This window comes from Spea bombifrons, chromosome 12, assembly GCF_027358695.1.
Source record: "Spea bombifrons isolate aSpeBom1 chromosome 12, aSpeBom1.2.pri, whole genome shotgun sequence".
NCBI classification, from domain to species: domain Eukaryota; kingdom Metazoa; phylum Chordata; class Amphibia; order Anura; family Pelobatidae; genus Spea; species Spea bombifrons.
Window position 1 is genome coordinate 22,475,572 of NC_071098.1, and position 22,713 is coordinate 22,498,284.

Here is a 22,713-nt window from a genome sequence, read left to right on the forward strand (position 1 = left end):
GGTTAGTCTCCAGCTTGGTTACCTCCATATTAGTGATAGCAGGTAATCCTGAGCTTCTGCAAATTGTTGAGAGATTGGGGATCTAATGACGCAGTGCCTCCACTTACCTGGGATATCTAAAGCTTTCAGATATATTACCCACTAAGAAAGTAACTTTACAATAACAAAAGAAGAAAAACAAGGCACAGTAGAAACCTTTTTTTCACAAAAGTGTAGCTTGTGTCCAATTTGCAGTAACCCAGCCCCAGATTCCCCAGGGAAACGGTGATGCACTTAGGTGGGGCCCTTCAATGTAGTAGATGGTATTATCTTGGTATAACAGGTTAGGATGACACCAAAACTTTATGGAAGAAGCTGGTAACAACTCACACGTCCCAGGGTCTGTTCTTTTGAAGAGAGTAGGTACTTTTTTTTACCAAGTGTTGAGGCTGGATTCAACTCCAACAACCGCTAATTCATGCTTGACTAAACTTAGCTTTTTCTGCCCCAGTGCGCTTCAGATGTTTAATCTCTGGGGCACAGATATGCAGTAAGAATGGCTTAGATTCTCCAGGTATCTGTACAGAACATCACTCCTGGCTCCTTTTCGTCAGGTCCTCAATCTCTAAGATGGATGCCTTGACCCGCCCTTTCCTTTCCAAAAATCCCAAGTGATTGGCTTACACAGATGTTCATAATACTGGCTGATGAAGGACAGTCAGTCTGCTATATCTAGAACTCTGTGGTGCATAGTTCATCACCATGGCAACTGGAGGAGTTCTAGTGCCAGGGCTACACTACAACACTGATGAAACCTTTTTTGTTTTGCTAAGCAGTAACATGCGAAAATTGGGTTGAACGTCTTCTAGATATAAAAATCTTGCATTACTAAGCATACCTGGGAACTTCTGGGCTCTGGCTCCCCGGAGCCTTCCCTTGCGGGACGCAGCCAGGACTGCCCACTGACGTCAGCCCGCTGATATTTTCTCTTTATAAATGTTTTTAAAAAGCTGTGATTTTTGGAACATTTACTTTTTGGGATTTCAAAAGATGTGCAGGCAGTTAATTTTAGTACGTTACACTTATTGCATCAGGATCTTATTTCAGTTATTTTTTTATTTGTGTTTTAATTTTCAACAATTTATGCCTCTATACAACAATTCAAAAAAGGTTGAAGACCACAGCTGTTGGCCTTCACTTTCCTGACGACTCATCGCCTGAGGCAGCTTTCCATGCGCCCATTATAGTAGGCAATGGATGGCTTCATACATCAGCGTCAGCCTTGCTGAGGGAGACCATGTGTTTTCTTCTGTCATGCTTTATATGGATGTTTTAAGGAGTCCACGCACCATGACTAACTACAAAGTTTTTTTGTAGTTTTTTCATGTTGATTTATTGCAATTTGTGAGTGCCAACTGCAAACCTCATTTTTTTTATTTTATAGAGATGGGCACACTTGCTCATGATCAATTAATCAAGGGCATTGGATTAGCAGCACCTGTCTGCTACTTAGCATCTTCCTATATACTTAGTTTTTCAGACAAGGCTTCTCCATTTTGTCATATATTGTTGTCCTTCTGAGTTTGTATTTACCTAATGTTTAGACTTTCTAAGGAACAGATGATTGTTATTATGTCCTGATATGTAAAAACCATAGAATTCAAAGAGGGTGTACTTTCTTTTTCACACAACTGTAAGGCAGGTTGTACTTTAAGGTTTGCCACCATTTTACAATAATTTACTGCACGAGAAGAAGCACTTGGTCTATTATGGTGCAAGTCACTCCAGACCTTCAGAACCTGTTATCCTTTAGGTATACCTCCTTTACCTACAGATGAGTGGACTGCAGTTCACAACTCCTTCCTGTGGAGGATACATGAGAGAAAGTCCTAGATGTGCCACTACTTTCTATACCCTTCCTACACTCCTGACCATTCTTTCAAGAAACTAACTTTGGGACAAAAACACCACCAGAAACTTTTTTTTTTGCTTTTCATCTGTAAAAATGTTATAATTACGCTCATTTTCTTTTATTCTCAATCCTGCCACTGTACCTCTGTTTTCATACGCAAAGGTTTTCCCTTTCCCTTTTGTTTAAATTTTCCCTTTTCTGCCTCTCTCTCAGCCATCCTACATTATTTCTAAACCCCTACTCTGTCATGCTGTTATTCAATCCATATTTTTTGAATAATAAAACATTTTTATATTTTCGATAGGATTACAGAGCCTTTTTAAGCCATCTAAATACTCCCTTGAATATTCACTGCATTCCTGGCAAAGGGCCAGGGAGCTTATGTTTGCTTTGTGTAAGAGATTCGTGTGAGGGAGGTAATCTTTTCTTACAAATTCTCTTTACAGAACTGTATGCTCTTTGCACTTTTTGTGAACGTACCAATAAGGGATAGATACGTATTCACCAACTGATAACTATTGCTAAGGAAAAGAAAACTCGGCACAAACCAATACATAATTATTAACTAGCAACAGAAACTCACAATAAACTTGTCTGAAGAACTTTACTTCAAGGTGAGTCTTTTTAATCAGTTTATAATTTCAGTGCTAAATGTTTGTTTTATCAATACAGCTTTCATTTCATTTTTTTAAACGGATGAATAGTATATCTTATTTCTTGGAGGATGAATTTTCAGCACTTTTGCTATAATTAAGCGTGGAAAAAAATAACACATTTTAATGGTAATAACGGTAAATATCTAGCTCAATTTCAAGAAAAAAAACAACCCCGAATATATCCAAGATGTGAGAAATGATGAAAAATGGTAATTGCTATATTTTAGACAAACATAACATGTGGAACACTGTTTTCGAACTAAGAGTTTCTATAATTTTCAAATGTATACTGGACTACTGCCCTAAAACTGAAAATTGCCCTGCAAATACATAGATTTCTGTAATGCAGAAAACCTAGGCACTTTCAAAAGTACCCTTTTGTGCTTTAATTTGGGATTTCCTTTGTAGGATAAATGCAGCTGAAAAAGGGTTTATCTTGAGTACAGCAATGTACTTTTTGGGAGGGGTACAGTTTGTTTAGACATTTTTTTAATGTTTTTTGTATCTTCCTTTCAACTAGTTAGTACTGCTGTTTATGAGGTAGCAGAGCAGCATGATTTCCCTGATTTTTCCTTTGCTTTTTAGAACACACAGATTTTTTTGGATACCTATTCTGACTCTCCCTTCCTGCAGGTTACACATTGCCTTTGTTAGCTAAATGATTGGTTTTGTTTTGTGTATTTATTGATTATTAATTGAGAGTCTCATTTTAGTTAAAATGCAATGCAGCCCCACTGATTCAGCTCATTTGTGTGTGTGTATATATATATATATATATATATATATATATATATATATATATATATATATATATATATATACACAGTATCTCACAAAAGTGAGTACACCCCTCACAGTTTTGTAAATATTTTATTATATCTTTTCATGTGACAACACTGAAGAAATGACACTCTGCTACAATGTACAGTAGTGAGTGTACAGCCTGTATAACAGTGTACATTTGGTTTTCCCATCAAAATAACTCAACACACAGCCATTAATGTCTAAACCTTGGCAACAAAAGTGAATACACCCCTAAGTGGATATGTCCAAATTGGGCGCAGTTAGCCATTTCCCCTCCCCGGTGTCATGTGACTCGTTAATGTTACAAGGTCTCAGGTGTGAATGGGGAGCAGGTGTGTTAAATGTGGTGTTATCGCTCTCAGACTCTCTCATACTGGTCACTGGAAGTTCAACATGGCAACTCATGGCAAAGAACTCTCTGAGGATCTGAAGAAAAAAAATTGTTGCTCTACATAAAGATGGCCTAGACCACAAGAAGATTGCCAGGACCCTGAAACTGAGCTGCAGCATGGTGGGCAAGACTATACAGCGGTTTCGCAGGACAGGTTCCACTCAGAACAGGCTTCGCCATGGTTGACCAAAGAAGCTGAGTGCACATGCTCAGCATCATATCCAGAGGTTGTCTTTGGGAAATAGATGTATGAGTGCTGCCAGCATTGCTGCAGAGGTTGAAGAGGTGGGAGGTCAGACTGTCAGTGCTCAGACCATACGCCGCACACTGTATCAAATTGGTCGGCATGGCTGTCGTCCCAGAAGGGACGATTTTGGCCTGAAATTCCCCACTAATAGCAGCACTGCACCAATGAATACACACATCCAGCAGCATGCTACGTGATTCAATTTCTCCAAAAATTGTAACAGTTTGGCACACCCCATATTAGAAAAACTAAGAATTAATCCTATGGAGTAAGGAAGGTGATTGGAGCAGCAGCAGTGGGGCACTGCATCTGGGCAGGCAGGCATTGGCAGGTGATAGGCACATACAGCCCATGGAGCAAGACTGAATTTCCCCAAATATATATATATATATATATATATATATATATATATATTATAATGCCTGGTTTTGTCACCAATATTTATCTATCAATGAAGAATAATATATGATATGATAGAAATATATATTTGTAAAAAACTGCTTTTAACAGTGTAGAAAAGCCCCTTTGAATCCCGGGATATATAACCTTCACCCGTCTGGCTTTCCTTTAACTACTACAGATTCCTCGTCGTATGAAACTCCACTTACACCAGTGGCTTAAAACAATGGGTTTATTAACATAACAAATACATATATATGAGTATATAGAGAAGCGTCTGAAATACAAGGCTCTATGACTCTAACTACACTATGCTAATGACTATGTGTGCATGTAAGGATGGGGTGTCCCTGTCACCTTGATGTTATCCTTCCTTCTTTCTTTCTGGTTCTCTCCTTTTCCTTCTTTCTGGTTCTCTCTCTCTGTCTTTGTTGCTCACACCTTTATAGCCACCATGCCCAAACAGTCCCAGCCAATCATCTTCTTAGTTTGTGTCCACTCATCCTTAGGAAGGCACAATCTTGTACCTGCACCAGCTGCCTGTAGAGACCGCTCTTGTCCAAGAAGTTAGGTTGCCCCCACAGTGAAGTTGATGGTTCTCAGGGCAAATTCAGGGTGGGTCTCTGGCCTTTTGTTGTAGGACAAACACATGCTTGTCTCCAGCCCAGATACTATCTCCTGCAGTCCTTTTGTTGTAGGAGATTGTAGATTGTATCTCCTGTTTATTGTTCCCACCTGGTAGAGAGATAGCTCTTTGATGTATTGTGAGTTCCTGGACATTTGGGTTTCGCCACTAGTGTAATTCCTTGAAACTGGTTTACTCAAGAGGAATCCCATTGTGTTGGGAGCCAGCTGTTGTCCATGGAGATTAATAGTTGACTTATATTTATTACAAACAGTCACTGTGCGCAAGCCTAGCAGAATGCCTAGTTTTTTCACCAATATTTATCAATGAAGATAGAGATTAATATATGATAAGATAGAAAGATAATACAAAATATTTTTTGTTGTCCATAAATTACAGGTTTTGCTAGTATCTTAAATGGGCAATCGTCTTAATCCACTAAACCCCATTGTCTGCACGCACAGTCAAATTCCTAATTTTGTGTTTGACCAAAAACTAGAGATTTTGCCCTAAAATAAATATGTCTGATGGAGTCTCTGTAAATGGTATATCTAAATTATATGGGGGGAAACTCTCAGAGGTTGTTGGACCCATCAATCACAGGCATAACCATCAATGAGGCCACCTCTTGTTTTTTGGCTACTTCTACCTATCAGTTATTGATATGTACACACAATCTCTCCCACTTTACCTCATCAAGGAGCACAAAAACAGCTTCTAATGGCACCAAAACAACATGTAATGGCCCCAAAACAACTTGTACAGTGAAGGAAAAAATAATTTGATCCCCTGCTGATTCTTAAAGGGAGTGCTCCTTATCTCAGCTCGTTACCTGTATAAGAGACACCTGTCCACAGAACCAATCAGATACCAAACTCTCCACCATGGCAAAGACCAAAGAGCTGTCCAAGGATGTCAGGGACAAGATTGTAGACCTACACAAGGCTGGAATGGGCTACAAGACCATCGCAAAGCATCTTGGTGAGAAGGTGACAACTGTTGGTGCGATTATTCGCAAATGGAGGAAACATAAAACAACTGTCAATCTCCCTCGGTCTGCGGCTCCATGCAAGATCTCACCTCGTGGAGTTTCAATGATCATGAGAACGGTAAGGAATCAGTTTAGAACTACACTGGAGGACCTTGTCAATGATCTCAATGCAGCTGGGACCATAGTCACCAAGAAAAGGTAACACACTATGCCATGGAAGGACTGAAATCTTGCTGCACCCGCAAGGTCCCCCTGCTCAAGAAAGCACGTGTACAGGCTCGTCTAAAGTTTGCCAACGAACATCTAAATGATTCAGAGGAGAACTGGGTGAAAGTGTTGTGGTCAGATGAGACCAAAATTGAGCTATTTGACATCAACTCGCCGTGTTTGGAGGAGGAATGCCATCCCCACCGTGAAACATGGAGGTGGAAACATTATGCTTTGGGGGCGTTTTTCTGCTAAGGGGACAGGACAACTTCACTGCATCAAAGGGGCCATGTACTGTCAAATCTTGGGTGAGAACCTCCTTCCCTCAGCCAGGGCACTGAAATGGGTCTTGGATGGGTATTCCAGCATGACAATAACCAAAGCAACAAAGGAGTGGTTTAAAAAGACGCACATTAAGGTCCTGGAGTGGCCTAGCCAGTCTCCAGACCTTAATCCGATAGAAAATCTGTGGAGGGAGCCAAAATCCCTCCTGAGATGTGTGCAAACCTGGTGGCCAACTACAAGAAACATCTGACCTCTGTGATTGCCAGCAAGGGTTTTGCCACCAAGTACTAAGTCATGTTTTGCAAAGGGGTCAAATACTTATTTCACTGAGTAAAAATGCAAATCAATTTATAACTTATTTGAAATGCTTTTTCCTGGATTTTTTTGTTCTTATGTTCTTTGTATTATAGACTGATCATGTCTTTGTTATTGGGCAAACATACAAAATCAGCAGGGGATCAAGTAATTTATCGTTTACTGTAATGGCGGCTACATGTGTCAACGAATGGACAAAATTCATTTTCGGCGATTCCACTAGGGATCACTCATTACCGGAGTTACAAATTCACGAATCAGGTAATTTTCGTTAAAAAACAGCAAGTTTTTAGGAATCCAAATGCACAAGTCTAATAGCAGGGATGAGATTTTAGGAAAAATAGTGCTGAATAAGCCTACTGTGAATTTGAAGACCCAACTAGCCCCAACTAATAATAGACCTATTGAGAAACAGATGGCTCAAATTGGCTGCGAGAAAAAGCAAAGGGCTTCTACAAATATAGATATTGTAAAGCCTGTGAGATTTAAGAGAGTTTTTGATTTTATCATAGGGAAAACTTACAAGACAGAGATGTTTCTTAATTGCTACACTCCTTTTTTCATTTATCATATTGAATGTGGCCCTGCAGTACAATATATGGTGCAGACCAAGAGCCCTTTTAAGATTAGAATTTTAGAGCATTTTGGCCTGATTGATAAAGAATGTGAGAAACGTACCTTTCCCCAACAGTATAAGAATTGTCCAGTTGGTGCAGGCAATAAAATTATATATATAGTAATTGAAGTGATCCCAAGCTCTTGGGGTTAGGGTGAGAGGGTAAATCCAGAAGGCTATCATTTGACAACCTTGACCCCCCCCCCTTGGGTTGAATATAAATTTTGAGTTTAAGGCAATAATGTAAATTATGCCCTAACTACTTTCTTGATGTTAAGGTGGATTTGAGTCATCAAGATTGGACTCATTCGTAGTCTGTAAGATTGCTATATAAAATGACACTCCCTTTTTGGATTTTCTCAGCCACTGCACTCAACTTTGTGACGTCAATATCTAATGTGCAGGGGATTAAAGTATTTTTATGAGAGACTGGAGGCAGATGTTTTTACGGTTAATCAATCCCTACAAGAATTGAAGATTTATCTTTGGTGGCGGTGCCTCCCTTTGGCCTATAAAACCTTGCACCTAATTTATAGGAGCTATACAACTGAGTGGTATACTTACGCTTATGTATTGTAATAACAAGGAACATTTGGATATATTGCACTAGTTGCCTGTTTGGGGCTTTTTGTTTCTTTTTTTTTACAGATATTATTCATCTGGTTATTCTTTGAGGTTTTGTTTATGCAGTGGGGCTACCTGTACTTTTCTAGCTGCCAGTTAATGTGGACATATATTTTAAATAGATTTTGAGGTTCTGTTGATTTTGCTCATTCCCTATTGTTTTCCTTTTTTGAAGATTTAAGGCATGAAATTAGTAGGCAAATTATCTGTTTTTCAAAGGTCTTACACAAACCTTCCCACGGCTGATTTTTTTGCACTTAATGCTTGTTTACTAGCCCTATCTCCATTGCTATGCTGTATGTGGATGTGACATAGCAATTTAAGTTTAACCTTGCTGTTTATCCCCACAAACTCCCACATTGAAGACATTTCCATTTAAAAAAACTTGAAAAAATTCCATTGTGTCTACAACATTGCAATTTGTTTTTAAATTGGATCAACAAGCTGTAACCAATCCTGTCTTTATAACCAATTATATCCTTTATATTCATTTTTGCTAAAATCTGTGGGTAGTGAATTCCACATCTATATCGTTCTTACTGTAAAGAGCCCATTTAGCAGAAACTCCCTTTCTTCAAGTCTGAATTTAGCCTTTCACATGATTTTGTAGCCTGTTTTGGCAATTTTTCAAGCTCCATAATGTCCTTTTTAAGAACAGGTGCCCAGACTTTCACTGCATATTCAAGTCGGGGTCTTACCATGGACAGATAACCCTTTTATACAAAACAAAATCTAACTGGCCCTTTGCAGCTGCTGACTGACATTGAATAATGTTGACATAGGTGAATTATATTTTTCATGTAGTGTTTAAGAGATATTTATAAATCCAAATCATCTTACTGCTTGGATTACTTTAGAAGAAGTCTTCTTTATATATTACCGTATTTGCTCGATTATAAGACGACCCCCCCAAAATCAAAATATTAATTCAGGAAAAAAACAAAAAGCCTGAATATAAGACAACCCTATAGGAAAAAAGTTTTACTAGTAAATATTAATTCATGTAAACTAATTTTCATATTTAATAAGAGCTATGATTGAGAAAAATATATTTTTTATTTCCTTTTATTTGCCAACCTGCCCCCCCCAGTTATGCACATCTGCCCCCAGGCTTGCCACTCTGCCCCCAGAAATGCCTTATACCCCCCTATTTGCCACTCTGCCCCATGATGTGCCTTTTAACCCTCTATATGCCACTCTGCCTCCAGAAATGTCTTATACCCTCCTATATGCCAATGTGCCCCATGATATGCCTTTTAAGCCCCTATATGCCCCTCTGCCCCATGATATGCCACTCTGGCATATAGGGGGTTAAAAGGCATATCATGGGGCTGAGAGGCATATAGGGGGTTAAAATGCATTTCTGGAGGTATATATATATATATATATATATATATATATATATCTCTGCGAACAGCAATCACACTCCTATCAAGCCAAGGCAGCCAGTACATGCTGGAACATGGGGATGATAGTAGTGTGATTACAGCCTCCCTATGCCATGCTACCACCACCACCCCCCTTACACATCCATGCTATCACACACACACTCATTCACAAACATTTAAATACTCATTCATTCCATTAATCACACATACTTCACACATTAATCACAAAAACCCTCCCCCACCCCCTTACCTGAACTGCAGATCTCTCACTCGAAGACTTCTGCAGGGGCCCGGCTGTGCGAGCAACTTCTCTGGCCCCGCCCCCAGAGGAAGGAGGGGGGAGGCAGAGTTATGTGAGGACTGTGCTAGCTTTCCGTTCTCCTGCTGCTAATAGCATAGATGCTGCTCGCGACCAAAGCCCGGTAAGCAGCCTGGCCCCAGCAGAATGAGGTCTGATTAGAAGACGACCTCGATTATAAGATGAGGGGTATTTTTCAGAGCATTTGCTCTGGAAAAAACCTCGTCTTATAATCGAGCAAATACGGTACTTTCCCAAATACACTTAGTAGCTTCATGTTAATTGAGATCTATAGTATTAATTAAATCATTAAACCTGTAGTAACTGTGATAAGAAGTAGATGACAGGTCATAGTCTATGCTGATTTGTGTAATCCTGGGCAATGCCAGCTCACAAATCGAACAAGGATAGTTCAAGCCAGTTCTCAAGCTAATAAATTACAGGATTGTAACACTTCAAGCATAGTTTTAGCTAGAGCAAGGCAAACATTTTTATTCACCTGGAGAATCGAGGGCAAACTTGCAGCATCCCCAGGTATGTATATATCTGAGGTTTAGTAACTATTATAAGCAGTTTGCAACATATCTCTGGAAGTTGGATGTATTGTAGTTCTGTTCCGTTTTCTGATATAAATGCCTCGGCTAGTAGTGCTAGCACCTTTGCTATTCAAACTACTGCCATACAAAATGTATACACAGAATCCAAAAGACAAAATTAAGGCTCACTGGAGTTGGCTCTTCGTAATGTGTAGTAAGGCCAGGGAGCGTAAACACAACTCTGTGGCAATCACCCCTACCAAATTTACCTTTAGTGAATAATCTCTAATGTATTTGATTTAACAGCAACGCTAGATAATTTAATGAGATTTGCAAACATAATACCTACTTTATCTTAATTGTTCTAAGTATCCACACAACTATTAGCCCACTAGCCTAGACCACTGCTACTGCTAGCCCCACAAATTTTTTGCTACTTCTGGCCTTCAGAGTGGATAAATACACCCACAGCTAAATGAGTAGGTCCACCTATGTTGATAGGCACACCTACTGTATATGAAGGAATCATTTTCCTGCAAAAAAAATCTATTTTTTATCCTGTGTGGATAAGTACACTTATGTAAAAAGAATAATTAACACAGAAGGAACCTATAAAGGTTTACTTGCTTGCAAATAATAATAATGCAAGTAATAATCGCAAGACACATCTATTTTTAAACATCCACAATTAAGCGAATAGGGACACCTATGTAAATAGATATTAAGACATAGAAGGAGCCCTTAAACCAGTGGCGGAACTACCAGGGTTGCAGGGGTCGCGACTGCGACCGGGCCCTGGAGTTCTGCCAGTCAGGGGGGCCCAAGGGGAGGGAGTGGGTAGATCGTGAGAAGGGGGGTAGGGAGGGAGTGGGTAGATCGTGAGAAGGGGGGGTAGGGAGGGAGTGGGTAGATCGTCAGGGGGGGTAGGGAGGAAGTGGGTAGATCGTGAGAAGGGGGGGTAGGGAGGGAGTGGGTAGATTGTGAGAAGGGGGGTGGGGAGGGAGTGGGTAGATCGCGAGAAGGGGGGTAGGGAGGGAGGCGGTAGATCGTGAGAAGGGGGGGTAGGGAGGGAGTGGGTAGATCGTGAGAAGGGGGGTAGGGAGGGAGAGGGTAGATCGTGAGAAGGGGGCAGGGAGGGAGTGGGTAGATCGTGAGAAGGGGGTAGGGAGGGAGAGGGTAGATCATGAGAAGGGGGGAGAGGGTAGATCGTGAGAAGGGGGGGTAGGGAGGGAGAGGGTAGATCGTGAGAACGGGGGCTAGGGAGGGAGAGGGTAGATCGTGAGAAAGGGATAGATTGGTTTCGGGGGGGGCATTAACAGATTCTCGCACCGGGGCCTTGAGGTTTCTAGTTACGCCCCTGCCTTAAACGTTAGCTTTTTTGCAAAAAATAATCTCAAAAAAAAAATATATACTTTTAAATTAGTTAATCGGAAGACAATGACCTCTGTCAAGGCTCACATAAGAGGAAAAAAGTATCAATTTTCAATTGTTATGCTTTCATGGGTCCCAATACTATAAAGAAAAGGATGTGTAACCGAATACTAGAGGAAAGCTATAACATGGAGGACCTATACAACTAGCGGGCTTCTAGAAATAATTTAAATCAATTGGACTCATTCAGTCCAAAAGGTTGATTAGTACTGAGGGACTTTAAGTACGTTTCACGCTGTAGTCACCACCTCTGTGAAGCCCCCCTTTAAACATGGTCAATTGCAATAAAGCGGAGCATACACAACTGATGTCCAAGCTCCAGAAAATGTTTTGCGACCGGTTTATCGGTCTTAAGGTCCCTAAATTCCGTTTGTATGGCGGATCTATGACCCCTCATCCTTTCTCTTAAGGTCAGGTCTGTCTTCCCTTAATAAAATTAAGAAGCCCTATCAACATACCATTGATGCCAGCTCGGCTGACTCTGGATCTGAGACGGATGCCTCCTTATATAATAATACCAGTGTTAATGCAACACAAAGTTTTTTAGGACACCCTCCAGTCCAGGGGGCACCAGAAAACCAGGTCACAGAAAATGTGTCAGGCCAAAAGGGATGTCAGAGGAGTAAGGCCTAAAAAACCCTCCAGCAAGACCAATTGTATCTGCTTGTGGAGGTATATTAGAACCAATTGGCAAATGGGTTGATCATCATCTTCAATCTTCAGTACAATCCCTAAGTACATATTTAAGGGACAGCGGTCACCTGATCGATAAGATTAATTCTGTGGATTTACCCCAAGATAATATTTGGCTAATTACGTGCGACGTCACAAGCTTGTGGAATTTATACTGGAAATGCTGGCGATGTGCCTAAAACTCAACTATTTTCGATCTGAGAACAAATTCTTTGAACAATTGAGCGGAACGTCTATGGGCGCAGCTATGGCGCCAGCATATGCCAACTGCTTTACGTATGACTATGAAAAAAGACACATCCTTGAACCATTTGAAAACAATCTCTGTTTGTACGCCAGATATATTGACCATATTGTCATGATCTGGCATTATTGATGCTATTTCATATTTGAATGTGCTTCATTCACCTGTGCTGTGAGCTTCCTTTACCTTACTCTGTCTTTAAGTGGGGGTCGCTTACACTGTTCACTATTTAGAAAGCCAACAGATCGCAATACGTTGCTTCATTTTCAAAGTTTCCACCCTGAACACCCTCCACTTTATTGCAATTGACCATGTTTCCCCCTTCGCAGAGGTGATGACAGGGCAAGATTATTACTACAGCGTGAAACGTACTGGATTAAGACCCTCAATACCAAAACAACCTTTTGGACTGAATGAGTCCAATTCATTTAAATCATTTCTAGAACCCATGTTAGCATAATAATTGAACATTTATATTTTTTTCCTCTTATGTGAGCCTTGACAGAGGTCATTGTCTTCCGATTATGTTTTTTTGAGATTATTTTTTGCAAAATGCTAACTCTTATGGGCTCCTATGTGTTTTTAATGTTCCCTGCATATAGGTGTGCCTATCCACATAGGTGTACCTATTTATTTAATTGTGGGTGTGTTTATCCACTTCTGGGATGGTGTTTTTTTTTTTATAAATTGGCATTTTATGTTAACATTTTTTTGTATGGTATGTCCTGATGAAGGCTCAGTGTAGGAGACCGAAACGTCTATGACCGATATGACCTAAACTAATAAATATGTTTGCACTTTAATATGAAGTCCTGCAAGTGCTCTTATTTTTTCTATGGATATATATATATATATATATATATATATATATATAATGATATATTATAATGTATTATTAAATCAATAGATTTTGAAGCTATTGAATGTTCTGGCTCCTTAAGGTATACAGTGTTTCAAATGTACCATAAGAAATAGATTGTCATCCAAATAAGCATCATGTAGTAGACAGGTAAATATAAAGCTAATATCGCAAACCTTATTAATTTACTCACATGTCACTAGACTTGATTAGTTGAATACAAGCAAGAGAAGTAAGTTACTCAAAATAAATGAAAAGTATTAATTTTTCTTAGTACCATAAACTCTCTGGTATATTATGCACCCCGGTATAATATGCAGGTATAACATTAAACTAAATTTTGTACAAAAAAGGAAGTATTGGTGCAATGTATGCACCCATAACTCCAGCTTCACAGGTTACTTCTACAGTCTTTCACTACACAGTTTTCATTGTTGATTACCAGTAATACTAATTACAAAAAAGGGGTACAGAATTGTTTGTTGCCTGATAAAATATTTATTGTCCAACCTAGCAGCACATCGTGTTTAAAAATTTAAAACAAAACTATTTTCATTACATGAAAGGAAGAAGAGAAGTACTACTTATCTGAGTGCTTAGAATTCATATATGTATGAGCAAGTACGCGTGATTAAGGGAATGGATGAGTATCTGTGAATGAATGAGTATATGAATGAATGAATGAATGTTTGTGAATGAGTAAATTAATGTGTGTATCTATACATAAATATATAATGTTGTTATTGATTTTTTTTGTCCAATTTTTGCTCTTATATTTGATAAAATCGATTAAACTAATCGATAATGAAATTAGTTGGCAACGATTTTCATTATCTATTATCGATTAGTTGTTGTAGCCCTACTAGCCACCCTACCTTAATACTTACAATGTGTGCTTTTGTAGGGCATGCTGGGAGGGTAGAAAAAGTAATTTAAAACTGTTTGTGTCCACTGTGTAAAAGCAGGTAAAAAAAATGGCACACAGGCTATGTATTATAAAGTTTAGGTAATTTCTTTCTTAGCTTTTTCTAATCTTGGATATTTTTTGGTAGTAAACACGAAAGGTTCTATGGAAGTCAATGCATAGTCTGTATATCACTATTTATATTGATGTCTTCAATTTCTCTCTTAGATAATGGCATCAGATCTATTTACATATAAAGGAATACAATTCGCGAAAGATATACACTCTGAAGAATATCTCGACTATGCCGAAAATGGATTCACAGTATTTGATGATGATATTTTTAATGTAACCTATCCAAAATCAGGTAATACTCTTAAATATCTATAGGTAATACAGTGTAACATGGATAAGGTTAAATTTTCCTAACGGCTTCGGTGGGAATCTTCTGCAAGGGGAAGTAGGGACCAGGGACAAACTTTTATAATGCATAAAATCAGTAAACTTCAGCTCACCAGCAACCCCTGCCTCTAATCTATAGATGATTTAGACCTGTAACTAATGCAACTTTCTCTCTCCTACAGGTACTAACTGGATGATAGAGATTTTGAATTTGATCAAGTACAAAGGAGACATTTCTTTGAGTAACCAAGTGCCAGTTTATATGAGATCACCATGGTATGAAACAGTAAACAGTAAAGAACAAATTGATGCCTTAACGCGTCCGAGGATAATCTCCTCACATCTACCTTTTCATATGTTTGCAAAATCCTTCTTCAATTCAAAAGCAAAAGTAAGTATTGGGAAAAGCTGTAAATGAAAATAAACAGACCAGCAAGCGAGAAGAATTGAGTTTATACTCAAGTTACTGTATGCGTATACTGTACTGTATTTTTGTATGTTCTCTCATTCATCCCCTCAAGAACAGAAAGTTAATATTTTTGATGATATACAAGCAGCATTGAACATTTTTGTCTTTAATGCTAATGGGTAATTTGGTAAACCTCTGTTTTGGGGGATCCATACATACATAAATACATTATATGACCATAGTATGTGGACACCCCTCCTAATTAATTAGTTTAGGTGTTTCAGCCACATTCATTGATAACAAGTGTATAAAATCTAGCACATAGGCAACTGTCTCCATAGACAAGCACTGGCAGTAGAATAGGTCATACTGAAGAGCTCAGTGACTTTAAATGTGACATTGTCATAGGATGCTACTATTGCCATAAATCAGTTTGTAATATTTCTGCCCTGCCAAATGTGCCCTGGTCCACTGCAATTGCTATTGTTGTGCAGCGGAAGTGAATCAGTATATCAACGACATTCACAGAAAGGAGTCGCAAAGCACAGAATGCCCGTAGCACGTAAAAATCACCTGTCCTCTGTATCATCACTCACTATGCCTCTGAAAGCAACATCAGCACAAGCCCTGTGCGTTGGGAGCTTCATGAAATAGGTGTCTATGGCTGAGCAACTGCACACGCGTCGGCTAGAGTCGTGTAAAGCACACCACCGCCGGACACTTGAATAGTGAAAATGTGTTCTTTGGAGTGATCAATCACTATCTAGAAGTCTGAAGAATGATGATATTGGGTTTGGCTGACAACTACAGCCTGTAATGCCTAGTGTCCACAGGAGTTTGGTGTTGGAGTGATAATGGTCTGGGGATGCTTTTCAGGGTTTGGGCATATAAAGACATTTTAGTGACATTCATATGTTTCTAACTTAATTTGGGGAATGACCTTTCCTGTTCCAGAATGGCTGTGCACCTTTGCACAAAGCAAGGTCCATAAATATATGGCTTTACAAGTTTGGTGTGGAGGAACTCAAGTGGTCCGCACAGAGCCCTGTCCTTAACCCCACTGAACACTTTTGAGATGCATAGGAATGCAGACTGGTTGAAAGACCAACTCTATATTGATGCCCATGGTTTTTAATTGGGATGTCCAACAAGCTCACACTGGTATGATGGACAGGTGTCCGCATACTTTTGGTCATATAGTGTTGTATATTTCAACAGATAATACATGCCTATGTCTTCATGCAAAACGTTATTGTTTTCTGTGGTCTTAATTCATCCTAAAAGTATTGTCCCAGCTGATATATGTTTATCTGGGATATCTGGCACTGCACAGTCATTCAGGGCAACACAGTAATCACCAGAAATGTAGATGAGTTTTCCAGCTGCACAAGCTGTAACTTCCAGCATGTAACAGATGACAAAGGTTCTTCAAAGCACCTTATTAAAACTAAATGTCAGCTTTCCCTTCAGCATTCATATACATGCTAAGGGCTGAAGCACAGTCTCCCTAGAAATAGCTCCCTAGTAAATAGTCACAGGTAAGCCTAATTCCATCATTCCCAGGAGCCAGGAAAAATACAAAAACCTAGCCTGGACTCTATATAGAAGTTCTCCCCAAAAATTGAGCTGGCCCACATGCTCTTCCAGGTACCTCACTCCATATCATGAAGTTTCATACCTTGCACTCATAATATAGGCATTGTTCTCAAAGTTCACTAGATATTAAAGTTACATAGATATGTGCAATAATAATACTATATACACAGTATGCATCTTATTACAGTAGTGACAATGCTTTCTCAAACACGGAAGGCAGAGCATTTTCTAAAATGTCTCGGTAGGTCTCCTTCAGCATATCAAGACATTTTGGACAATGCAATGCTTCCAACTTTGCGGGAACAGTTTGAGGGAAGGCCCTTTTCTATTCCAGCATGACTGTGCTCCAGTGCAGAAAGCAAGGCCCATAAAGACATGATTGGATAAGTTTGGTGTGGAAGAACTTGACCAGCCGCACAGAGCCCTGACCTCAACCCCATCGAACACCTTTGGGATGAACTGGAGCAGCGATTGCGATCCAGCCCTTCTCGTCTAACATCTACTGGATGAATGGGGAAAGCCTTCCCAGAAGAGTGGAAGCTGTGACGAACCAACTTCATAATTCTTTCTATATAATTAGAATGCAATATCCTAAAAGTACCTGTTGGTGTAATGGTCAGGTGTCCCAATACTTTGTCCATATAGTGTATATTTTTGACAAATAGACTAGGGTGCAGGAGAAGTGCAAATGGTATTTCACACATCAGCTGTTTGTGTATGTCTCCATTTTGTCCAGAATATATTAATATTTTATTCAATAAAAATATTATTGATAGTAGTACTATATAATTATTGCTCTAACAGTATGTGTTTACATTTATTCAGGTCATCTACACAATGAGAAACCCTAAGGATATATCCGTGTCTAATTATCATTTTGCCAAGATACTTCGTGCCTTTAAAGACCCTGAAAGTTTCCAGAAGTGTTTAGAAGACTTTTTGCATGGAAATGGTCAGTTATATATAATCTCCTTTACAAATTTACTGGGTTAAAGAAAAACACAGAATTGGATGGTAGATAGGAACCATTCGGTCCATCTAGTCCACCCGTTTTTCCAGATGTCAGGTCCTTGATCTTGTCATAGATTCAGGATAGCTTTATGCCTGGACCATACATGTTTAAATTTTCTTTCTGTATTAGCATCTACCACTTCTGATGGGAGGCTGTTCCATATATCTACCACCCAGTAAATTAAAACTTCCTTACAATCTATAGTTTTAGACTATGACCCTTTTGTTCTAACATTTCCCCTACTTTGAAACCACACACAGGAATATTAACTAGTTTAAACACTAAGTTTAAATCACTGGTTATATTGTTAACTGTATAGAAATAGAAAAATATCTAAATTGTAATACCAGCCCAAAAGGAAATTTTGGGTTGCATTCTCCTACGTCTAATTCTCTAAAACGCATGTGACAGTAGGATACGCTGTAAAGTAATTTTGCACTGCAAAAAACAAGATTATTATGAGTATTGGATTTATTTTGTCTGATGTACTATTAAAAAAGACATTTTCCATTTTACTGCCTATTGAACGGTAGGTTCAACAAGATTCAGTCATATAGAAAGTACAAAAGTAATACAGACATTTAGATTGAGGTACAATACATATAAATAGATTAGGTAAGAACTCCTTAGAGCTTAGAATCTAAGTAGTAGTAGTAGGGAGTGAGTACACAGTTTACCTACACAATTTCATTTATAAACACATTTTCTATTTCTAAAGACATTATTGTTGAGTTTTAGACCTGTAGAACACCAGCTCGTATCCACCAAACATTTTGAGATAATAAAAAATAAGGACATTAGGATACGGAAGAGGAGCAGGGGTATATATAGCCAAAGGAGGGACTGTCCCTGACGAGTGATACTTGGAGGGTATGCAATGGTAGATTAATATTCTAAAACTTGGGTCAGTGTGCAGTATATTAAAACAGAGCTACAGTCATTCAGTTTGGCTTGGTTTTTACTCTCCTGACAGCTGTATATGGCTCTTGGTTCGATCATGTTAAAGGATGGTTGCAAATGAAAGATGATGATCGCTTCTTCTTTATCACATATGAGGAACTTCTTCAGGTATGAGAAAAACAGGTGTTTGATTAAACAAAAATGACCCAAACATTCTAACTCTATTTCTAGTCCTGTTGAAATGTGCATGTGTAAAATCTGAAAAATAAGGTTACCACAAAAACAGAATTTACTTTCCTTCAGACTGAGCATTTTGGGTAATGTTATCATAAACTAGTAATATCTAGTTTGTTCAAGTCCACTCACGTACTTTAGTAAATCAACACCTTATACGTCTGTCTGTTTTGTTGGCTCCCTTCATATGTAACTAAAGTTTACATTTACAATGCCAGTCATATATTTTATTTCAGGTCTGCTTTTTAAATACCTGCTGAACATTTTCATCTTTAGATCATGCATACCTATAGTTTACTATTTATGAATAATGATAAGTTCTTATTAAAGCAGCAATGAGTGCTGAAGTGGACAAAAACTGCCAATTCCCACTGACTGACTTAAGATGTGTTTCCCCCTTTGCCACTGGCAACATCCAAAACTACCGTAGAACTATATTTGAAAATTATAGAAATAGTCGAAAACATAACAAAAAATATTTGCTTTACCATCAGGACCTCCGAGGTTGTGTGGTGAAAATATCTAAGTTTTTAGGACAAGAATTAGATGATGAAGCTATTGACCTAGTTGTGAAACATTCGACATTCAAATCTATGAAGGAGAACAAGATGTCCAACTGGACTATGATGCCTGATGATATAATAGACCATTCAAAAGGATGTTTTCTTCGTAAAGGTATTTATGATCTTATAACACTATGATAAAATTGTGAGATCTGTAACACAGCTTCAAAACATAAATGTTAATATATTTTAATACATATAACAGTGAAAAGAGCCCTGTCTTTCTGGCTTAGTTCAGGCTATCCTAGATTTCCCTTCATGTTTCACTTCACATGACCAATGTAAGTATTCACAAGTAGAGCTGCCACCTGAGCCAGTTTGGCATGAACAGCTTCATAATAAAAATATAAATCCTTGAGGCAGGTTGTGGGACGCTCTCTCTAGCTCCTTTTGAGGATTGACATGCTACAGAGCCCATAGGAGGGGTTGTTGTACAGTGCAGCTGGGTCGTCTCTTGCTGCGTCATCAGGTATTTTCGGTCCTCTGAGGCTGGAGCTCTTCAGCGGTCTGGTAGGAGACGGCCTTTAGGTTGTGGCCTTGCCCCAGGAAGGCCTCATTTAAATCCAAACAAGCTATGCCTTGTGTAAGACCTTTCCAGAGTCAGGAGAGGTTGACCCAGCTGTGGCCAAAGCTATTAGATGGACAGCTCTCCTTCTTGAGGATGTATGGCTCTGATCCCATAGACTGTAAAGATGCTATCTTTAGACTGTCCATGGCGGCAGCCTCTGTGATTCATGCTGTCAAGCTCTGGTTTAGGTTCTAAATTCCAGCTGGAGGAGGTGACTAGAAATGTAGCTAATATCCGTGCTGCAGTTGATTCTATTTGTGATGCTGCCATTGAATCAGTATCTGTGTCTGCCAGAGCTATAGCCTTATCGGTGGTGGCTAGGAGGGGCTGTGGCTTTTTACTGCCCTATGTCCACTTTTAAATCCCTCAGGAACCCAAGTGGTTACTTAAAGTCAGTGGAGGATGCAATGCACACTTTTATCACTAATTAAATGTTTTTTTAGAACACCTTTAATTATTCCATGGTGTGTTTTTGCTAAATTTTGTGAGTTTGAGGCACGAGCAAGAGAGCTGTCATTTGATCTATGCATTGTTTTGCTAGTGTTAGCATAGATAACCCTTTGCTTCTTTTTCTGTTTGCAGGAGTCTCTGGAGACTGGAAGAATCATTTTACTGTAGCCCAAAGTGAATATTTTGATAGTGTTTATCAAGAGAATATGAAAGATTTCAATTTTACGTTTTTTTGGGAAGAAAACTGAAATATTTCCAATATTTCCAAGAATATCCCTTTATATCATTTGATTTGAAATGTTGTCTACCTTAGGAAAAGCAAATGTTTGTAAATAAAAACACACAAGTTCCATTATTTGGAGTTGTCAATTCATGTTCATTAAAAAAGTGCAATATGTTCCTTAATTGTTTTTTTTAAAAAATATTATTGTAAATTACATTTTGGAATAAAAAATGGGGAAAACTGCAGTAATGCAGAAATAACAGTTGTACATTTTTAGCATAAACAATAGCATCTCTTAAAAGTACCTAATGCTGTGTGTTATGCAAGGCAGTCAAGACAGACAGGATTTGGTGCACATTTCGCCCCCTGGGGGTCCAGGCCAATTTTTGTACTTTAAGTGACAAATTAATAAGCTAGTTTGTCTTCCTACTTTGTTTGCCACAGCTTCTTTCCTTCTCCCCATTCCCTGGAGCCTCTATACTTCTCTCCAATTCTTGCAAGTTGTAACCTCAGCAGCTGCAACCTCCCTCTTTATCCTAAAAAGCCTCGACCTGTAAAGCTCCTGTGGCTTCTTCTTCCCATCTCCAGCCTCCTCACTCACATTTTGTTTAACATTTCCCTTTTCCTTACTAAGTGTTTTACCAGATTGGATTAATTTATCCATCAAATCATGTTCCATAGAACCTTTATTTTGAAGTTTTTTTTTTTTACGATGTTAATCATAGTAAGTGACTTCTTGTCCAGCACTTTTAGGGACTTTATAAGATAAACCATATCCATTCACCTAGATTAATATGTCATTGTAAGCAAAAAATAGGACTTTATCGGAGAGTGAAATGTTAATGCGTGACTTATTTGAGTTAAGAGGGAATGACTATTGTAACAAGGTGCGGGGTGTTGTTGTGGAAGGGGTATACATTCCCCCTCGATTTTGCAGGGTTTTCTATGACATATAGGGCAGGCTGGTGCTCCGCCCCGCAGTTTACATGCACCTGGACTGACCCAGGATCCAGGCCAGGAGTTTAAGCTGACTCCAATGCACTGGTCAGCTGCAGGTAATTAGCAGCACTGGCTGCAATATAACCTGACCTGTTGGACAGAAGAGAGAGAGTTTTGTTTGGAAGCAGCAGGGCTTGCTTTGCACAAGAGAGACTATCAAAAAGGTTGGTGGGATTACGTTTTGTTTAGTTTTAGACCCTGTGTAGTGAGGGGAGTTATATGTTAGTAAGCGCTCAGACGAGCTAGGCTTTTGTTTGTAGAGAATTTGTGTTCTATGTAATCCTGTAAATATCTTCATACGTGGACTACAAATAAATCGTGGGTGATTACCTAATTGAGATGTGGCGTTAATACCCTAGAGGACCGTGCTGTTTGGTACCCTGTGTGGGTGCAGGATCACAATATGTATAGGTCAACAATCAGGGATGCCTACTTGTTCACCAAATAGCAATGACCTTGTATTGAGACATACCTTACCAACTGCAATATTTTTTTCCTAAAAAAAAATAAAAAAGATACGCAACCTTGCCAGGCCGACTGCAGACTCACATTCTGACATTTCCACCTAGGGCTGTACTCACTTTTGTTGCCAAGGTTTAGACATTAATGGCTGCGTGTTGAGTTATTTTTAAGGCAACAGCAAATTTACACTGTTATACAGGCTGTACACTCACTACTTTACATTGTACCAGAGTGTAATTTCCTCATGAAAAGATGAATACAATATTTACAAAAATGTTAGGGGTGTACTCACTTTTGTGAGATACTGTATATAAAAACCAGAAAATAATCAATGTTAGCATCAGCATTGACAGTCAAATGAATGCAAAAAATAGTTATATGAACAGTACAAAAGTACAATTAAATATAGGAATTGCTCTGACATCACTCTGATACACTACTACGGGTTATTAGTGATGTCCGGATCATGAACGAATCGTTCATTTGATCCG

The 22,713-nt window shown here is 38.9% G+C and overlaps 2 protein-coding genes across 2 annotated transcripts in view; both read left to right on the forward strand.

Moving 5' to 3' along the window:
* LOC128470685 (sulfotransferase 2B1-like) overlaps window positions 1-22,713 on the forward strand; it is a 122,357-nt gene that overhangs the window by 71,083 nt on the left and 28,561 nt on the right. The gene's annotated exons all lie outside the window — the stretch shown is intronic.
* LOC128470688 (sulfotransferase 2B1-like) overlaps window positions 2,089-22,713 on the forward strand; it is a 32,283-nt gene continuing 11,658 nt past the window's right edge. Inside the window, exons 1-7 of the mRNA XM_053452593.1 lie at window positions 2,089-2,505; window positions 14,633-14,771; window positions 14,989-15,197; window positions 17,637-17,763; window positions 18,797-18,891; window positions 19,452-19,632; window positions 20,671-20,967. Of these exons, the coding sequence (XP_053308568.1) occupies window positions 14,636-14,771; window positions 14,989-15,197; window positions 17,637-17,763; window positions 18,797-18,891; window positions 19,452-19,632; window positions 20,671-20,786 (864 nt within the window). The 5' untranslated portion in view covers window positions 2,089-2,505; window positions 14,633-14,635 and the 3' untranslated portion in view covers window positions 20,787-20,967. The remainder of the gene's footprint in view (window positions 2,506-14,632; window positions 14,772-14,988; window positions 15,198-17,636; window positions 17,764-18,796; window positions 18,892-19,451; window positions 19,633-20,670; window positions 20,968-22,713) is intronic.